The 7,412-nt window shown below is 28.9% G+C and overlaps 1 protein-coding gene and 2 pseudogenes across 1 annotated transcript; 1 reads left to right on the top strand and 2 right to left on the bottom strand.

The window, feature by feature from the left end:
* Positions 1-2,359: 2,359 nt before the first annotated feature.
* Positions 2,360-3,635, top strand: LOC122859925 (annotated as a pseudogene).
* A 183-nt stretch (positions 3,636-3,818) lies between these two features.
* Positions 3,819-4,913, bottom strand: LOC122859924 (annotated as a pseudogene).
* A 1-nt stretch (position 4,914) lies between these two features.
* On the bottom strand, positions 4,915-7,171 carry LOC122859923 (congested-like trachea protein; the record flags this gene model as incomplete). The annotated part of the gene is made up of 4 exons (XM_044163607.1): positions 7,154-7,171; positions 7,011-7,038; positions 6,547-6,871; positions 4,915-5,299 (listed from the first exon to the last, which is right to left on the bottom strand). Coding segments are annotated over exons 1-4 (756 nt in total), but the record flags the coding sequence as incomplete, so codon positions are not given.
* Positions 7,172-7,412: the final 241 nt, after the last annotated feature.

Raw genomic sequence — 7,412 nt, 5'->3', positions numbered from 1 at the left:
TTTTAAAGAAAATTTTTTGGCTAAGTCCATTTTTTTTATCCATGCTTCTCACTCCGCCATTTTGAATTTTTTACCAAATTTTTTTTCTTTTTCGTGTTTTTCTTCCTAAACGCTAAAACTTTTCCAAATATCATTTTCAAATCAAAGCCATTTTTTTTTGAGGAAAATCCATCAACAGATAAAATCGGGCCGAAAAAAAAGTGATTTTATCGAAAAATTTATCAAATAAAAAGTGTTAGTTTTGATGTAAGAAACATTTTGGTGCTAAAAAAAATACAGTATCGATTTGAAAAAACTATGTTCATACCTGAAACTCTGCCATTTTGAATTTTTTGAATTTTTTTTTTTTTTTTTTCTGGGTCCCCCTCCAAACCCTACAACTTTTACTTGAATCATTTTTCAATTTGAGCTATATTTTTCAAGAAAAATCCATTATCCAATTAAAATGGGACAGTCTGTATAGGTATATATATATTTTTAAATTCATTTTAATTATGCTGTGAGTTTAACATTAAGGTCTTTTATTTGTTTATTATTTTTAAATCTTTTTTGTTATTGGTTCAGCTTTTGGACGAACATTTATGGACATGTATTTTTTAATTGATATTATTAATCGTTATTCGATAAGGATTTGATATTGTTGTTGTTGTTGATGATGTTGGTGGTGGTGGTGGTAAAATTATAGGATATATAAGAAAAAAAGAAAAATAAAAACTTAAAAATAATTTTCTTTTTCAATGAAGGTATTGGCCATTAAACTTATATGTATATTTAGGTAAATTTCTAGTCTATCATGTTCTATAGTATTGTCGAAAATTTGGCAGATATGTCTGCTAAAGATATTGCGCTGATTCCAACGATGGCAATCATCAAATTTTTCGCTCATGAAATAGATAAAGTCTGGGATAAGCTGTCTGAAAACCAGAAACAAAATCTTCACGTTTCAGGATTGCGCAGATGTAGCAAGGATTCAATTGATTGTGGAGATGGTGATATAGCTGGATGTTTTTTTTATTCACTAATAAAAGACTGTGAGAAATGTGCTGCAGAACAATCTTCTACTAAAATGATCATGTAAAAAAATTAATAAAAACAAATGAAAATTTAAAACGATGAAACAATTATGTTGGAATGTATATTTATTTCTTTTTTGATATTTAAATTATAAAATGAGTTTAGCATAAGAATTCCTTAAAACCAAGTTTAAACATGTTCAGGCGAGTTTAAACATGTTCAGACATGTTTGAGGAGTTGGACAGCTGCAAATAGTAAATAAGTTTTATTATTATCAAGTGGAAAATTTCACGAACATTTCGTCAAAAATTGAAATTTTTCACTTTTTAGTTCTAAAGTACGCCGAAAATGAAATTTTACCAAGATATGTTTTAATTATTTTTTATTTTTTTGTATTTAAAAATTTAATTTTTTTTTTTTTTTTCAAAATATTTTTAAAAGAAAAAAAAAATCACAAAAACGTCTCGGCCCACTCTAATTTTTCATCGAACACACGTGGATTGAGTACCTTATTTTATGAAAAAAATTTCATGTATTTAAATTGGGGCTTTTTTTATGAAAGAAGAGAATTAACATTAAAACACTCTACTTTACCGGCTAAAATACGTCACAAAATTTTCGAAAAAATTCAGGCTGCATAAGAAGCCAAAAAAACATATAAAAAAATTTTCAACTCAATCCGAGAGGGTCAGGCAGATGACCAGCTGAATTGACTCAGAATGCCCCATATATATATATTTATATATTTTATACGGCCGACAAATTAATTATCAAGAGGCACGGTAGAGCCTCGAGTCAAGTATGAGAAAGAAAGTATGTGTGTGGATGAGAATATGTGTGAGATGAGTTAACTACTACTACCGTGCCTTATTATACATCAAATATTTTGCCCCCTCCCGTCGCGAATCTATTAGAAATTTAATTAAAATATGATAGAGTGGAATGAGGATGCTGAGGTTTGGTAATGATCCCATAAATCGATGTCGACCTTTTTTTTAAAAAAAAAAAATAGATTTTTCCGTTGCGTTATTATATTTAAAGCATAATTTTGATATTTAGGGTCTTTGCCTTTTCATCAAATCGACCAGATTTCTTCCGTTCAGTTGGTAATAAAAACTTTACAATTATTTTTTAGTGTTATTATATATTGGCTGCACTGCATAATTTTATCATTTGTATTCATACATAACCTCCAGAATACATTGACTTTCACGTCAAATGTCAGAAAAAAAATAAACAATATAAATATAATAAATAAATTCTTGAAATGATTACACCAGCATAAAATGATTACAATAAATAAATACCAATATCATTTATTGTTTTAACATAAAAAAAAATAAAAATGGAAACATTGTATCATCAAACAAATAAATTGGTCCAGGAAACACAATATTTGTGTACCCAGCAGTACAAAAGAGGTGTAAATTATGATTATGATCATTATGATCAAGATGCAATTGAAAATGACATATTGTCAAAGATAAATCATCAAATAAACAGGCAAATAAACAATAATTGATAAAAAAATAGAATTAAAATTCCTCATTATCATAATAATTGTTAATTTTTTAATTCTAGCAATTGTGAAAAATTGGACATTTATTGTATAAAAGGACCAATAACCCAAAGACAAAATGCAAAAATGGGTGTTGATCAATTACAATATGACAGTCGTCATTTAACATCAGCATTCAACACATGAAAAATAAAAAATTACGTCAAAAACAAGCTGAAGATGAACGTAAAGCTTTATTATCACAAAAATTTACAACTAACGATCATATTGACATAAACATAATGATTGATCATAATTATCAACACAATAATCAAGTTAGAAATATCAACCAAGGCATGGTAGAAATACTACAGGTATGGCAGTGCGCAGCCTGGTTTGGCCGCTGTGAATCGACCAATCAAAAGGTCGCCTTCTCGCCACAAAAATGGAAGACTTTATGCGCGCGCGATACAAATTTGTTAAGAAAATTTTCAAGTTTTTTTTAAATTATTCAAAAGTTATCATATTTATTCAACTAGATTTGGTATATCCTATAATGATTCACATACATCAATAATAAAAATTAATTATTTATATTGAATAAATGAATCCAAGTATAATAAATACAACACAACCTCTATTGTTTGTGGCATCAAAAAAAAACAACAATGAAAATATTATAATTTATTTGTTAAACTGTCTTGGTTTTTTTATATGCTCCACATATATTTATTAGTATTTACAACAATATAAAAAATAGTTGTCAAAACAGTATGTTAGAGAAAGAGGATCTTATAATAGAGATTGCGTGTTAGAAAGAAATGCAAAACAGCTCGATGGCGCGTTCTTGATTGGTTGAAAAAATAAGGCTGCGCAGAACGCGACGAAGAAAGCATAGACTACTGCCATACCTGTAGTACTTCTACCATGAACCAAGGTATTGATATTGATTGATAATTTACTTCAACATGGTTCAGATATTATTGAAAGTTTACGATCACAACGTATGACATTAAAAGGTGCTAAAAAACGTATTATTGATATTGGTAACACATTGGGTTTATCAAATACAACCATGAGGTTAATTGAAAATCGTGGACATCAAGATGGTTATATATATTAATTATTGGTATAATTATAACATTATTCATATACTTGTATTTATTTATCTCACGTAATTAATATTTATTATGTCTACAATTTATTGACATTCCATTGTGAGCCTAGACCAACAAAAAAAAAATTAATTAAAATTACACTGTACATAAAATTATAAAATAGAAAACAATATTATGATGATATTTTTTTATCTAAATTTGATTGTGATAAACATAATTAATGCTTGAAGTGAATCCAAGTTGTTGTCAAGTAGGCTAGAATTACTTTCATGTTGATCAGCTTCATTGAGAATATTTTGTACTTGTTGTCTAAGTTGCCCAGTAAATTTTTGTATTGCTGAATAATTTTTTTAATATCTTTAACACATGAATTAAAATCATTTCATATTGATGAGCTTGTATGTGATAAATATAGCTGTTTCCATAAATTTAAAGATATTGGTGCAACACTTGGCCATATAACTTGTTGATTTGGTTCGTATAATGGATTGATAAAATTTTTCAAAAACATCTGGTCTATTGATGTATGACCAAAGACTTGATGTACGTTCAGCAAGACGTATATTTATTCTTTCAGCTTCTGTATCACCTAAAAATGTACCATACTCTGAACAATATGCATGTTTAAATAATTCAATAAGCATATCAGTTGTATACTCAAAACTATATTGAAATTACTAATGCAATTGATAAAGACAATCAAGAAATAATAAAAATGTTGGTGATGAATTATTTTGATTGGATTGATAATATGCTGAATGACGTGTTCTTGTAAAAAATGGATGTCCAGCTTGTAACCATTCACGTTTTAATGATGATTGTAAACCATGTATTGTACGACAATTTGGATTTAATATTATTTGTGCAAGACTTATTACAATTAATGTTGAATCACGTTCACTATTACCATGTACCAAAACAGCTGATAATTCTTAATGTATACATTGTGCAACAACACATGATGCATTCATTGCACTTTGTGCAGCATTAAGCCATAACCATTGTCCAGTTGATGAACAACAATCATTACATGCTTCAATTAATTTACATAATGAATCATTTAATTCAGCATTACGTGGTACATTTTTATATACTTTTCTCCATTGTGCATATGCTAAATCAATTTCAGTACCACCACCACCACCACTATTTTTAGTTTTTGAATTTTGTGCTTGATTTAATGTTCTTGTATCAATAATATAACCACGTCTACCAGCACCCAATACACTATTTAATAATCTTTCATCTTCCTGACAACGTTTACCATTTAGTCCACATGATCGTTGATTGTAATAAACATTTGATTCTTTCACCAGGTGCCAATATACTTGTTGTAAATATACCACTGAATGCACCAGCATTAAATAATTGTATCAATGTCATTTCGTCATCTTGGTTTTTATTTTTTTGTAAATCTTTACCAAGTCCATAACTCAAAAAACTTATTGCAAATACTGGAGCAACACCAGTCAATGGAGCACCCATGCCTTCGTAAAGACTACGAAATCCTTCTTTTGCAACAGTTTTTTTTGCACAATCCCATGTTCCTTTGCAAAGTGGTGATTCACCAGGTTTTGGTATTGGAGATGTTTGCAATCTAACTTTCATAGTATTAAGAGGATGTCCAACTACAACTGTACATACACCACCAACACCTCCACTTACAAAACTTTTATTACAATGTAAAGTTTAAGTCATTTTTAATTATTTTTAATTATTTAAATAACTATTGATTTTTTAATAAAAATGTATATTTAATTTAATTTAATATTTTCTATTAATTGATTAGCTAATTACATAAGTGTCAATGACAAATAGTATAAAGAATTATTAACATAGTAGACACTAGACTATATGTATGTATGTACATAAAGTTGGCTGGGCTAAGCTAGTTCAATAGCTAGTTTAATATAAGTAGTCGATGATGCTGCCATGCTGCTTGCAAGTTGCAACCAATAATTACAACTTTGCAACTTGTTGATGATGCAATTAGCTGGACTTTGAACTTGCGCTTTTTTATTATACATATTATTATTTATATTATTTATTTAACAATGTAGATAGTATTTTTATTTATTATTATTTATTTAAGGTGCAAGAAAAGGTAAATAATTTCAAATTGTTTATTTATTTTTTATTTTTTTTTCCATACAAATCTTGAAGTAGATAAAATTAAATTTTAATAATTTTATGTTTATATTTAGGTTATGTTTATAATATAATTATGTGTCAAAATTTTTTGATTGACAAACATAAAAAAAAAGTCTTAATTATTCGGTCTTATTTTAAAAAAGTACAGTTAGTTTATTTATTTACTTATAGTTAGTAATATCAAGTACGTTTTTTTTTTTTTTTATTATATTAACTTATTTTGTACTCATACTGACTTTTTTTTATCAAATATTATTATCATTATGATAATAATATTTAGGCCTTTTTTATATATTGATTGTTATAATTTAAGGCCTTTTATCACTTTTTTTTTTTTTTTAAATAAGATCAGTCTTATTTGACTCTTTTTTTTTTTTTTTTTAATTAAGACTCGTCTTGTATTTTTTTTTTATCCTTGAAAGTAGACTTGAATGCCACCACCTGGACGATTGCCCCTTCCACGTCTACTTCTGGTTTCACCACGACCACGTTGCTCGCGATATTGATGCAAGGGACGATTAGCCATCATTTGAAAAAACTAACGTCTCCAAAATCTGGAAAAATTAATCGATTTTATGTATTGTAGTTATTTTATTGTTGTTATTTCATTGTTGTTATTTTATTGATATTTCATTGTTGTTATTTTATTGTTGTTATTTCATTGTAGTTATTTTATTGTTGTTATTTATTGTTGTATATATTTATTTTGATTATTTATTTGTTGTTATTTTTGGTATATATTTATTATTATTTATCCATTCTCACCTGACTCTGTCCCTGACACCGCCATCAACTGGTTCTTGGTTAAGTTCATCACCAGCTCTACGTCCTTGAACACCAGCTACAGCACGATTTGGTCCAGCTGCACCAGGTATAACACGACGTGGTCCACCACCAGCTGCAGCACGATTCAATCCACCACCACGTCTTGCACCAATCCCACCACGAATACCTCCAACCACTCCACCACCTGGTCTTTCAGCATTACCATCACCAAAAGCATCCATCAGTTCATCAACTTCCTCAGCATTTTCTTGATGATTTTGAGGTTGATCGTTGGCTACAGCCAATGGATCATCTCCTTGACCTGCTGCTTGACCATCGTTAACCTCAAAATCATCTCTGATCGTGTTGATGTCGAAGGCCTCGAATGCTGGAAAAGCTGGAAGCTCGAGTGTGAATCATTTGGTGGCAACGAGCCCTTTTTTCGTTTTCACGTTGACGCTGACGGTCAAAAGCCTCAACATTAAAAGCACCCTTTAAAATACAGTGTAAAAATATGAATATAAATATATAAATATAAAATTAATAAAATATAAAAATTAAAACAAAATATAAAAATAAAAATAAATAATTAATAAAAGTTACTTACTGGTCTGTTCATGGCCATTCTTTTTTTATGAATAAAAAATAAATTTTTTTTAACCTCAATGAACCACGTTCGGCGACTGATGCTCTAATAAAATGGCGTGGCTTGATGAGCTTACGGATGCCGAGGTTTGTACAGGACTTGACGTCATGACGGTTGAACGAGAAATGAAAGAGACAACGCTTAAAATAATCCAGATCGGTAAGGTAACTTTCTCTCTCTTTTTTGAAGAAACAGTCTGTAGATGGCCATAGTATCTTAT

Source organism: Aphidius gifuensis, linkage group LG6, assembly GCF_014905175.1.
Source record: "Aphidius gifuensis isolate YNYX2018 linkage group LG6, ASM1490517v1, whole genome shotgun sequence".
In the NCBI taxonomy this organism is placed as follows: Eukaryota; Metazoa; Arthropoda; class Insecta; order Hymenoptera; family Braconidae; genus Aphidius; species Aphidius gifuensis.
This window is presented reverse-complemented; position numbering and strand designations above follow the sequence as displayed.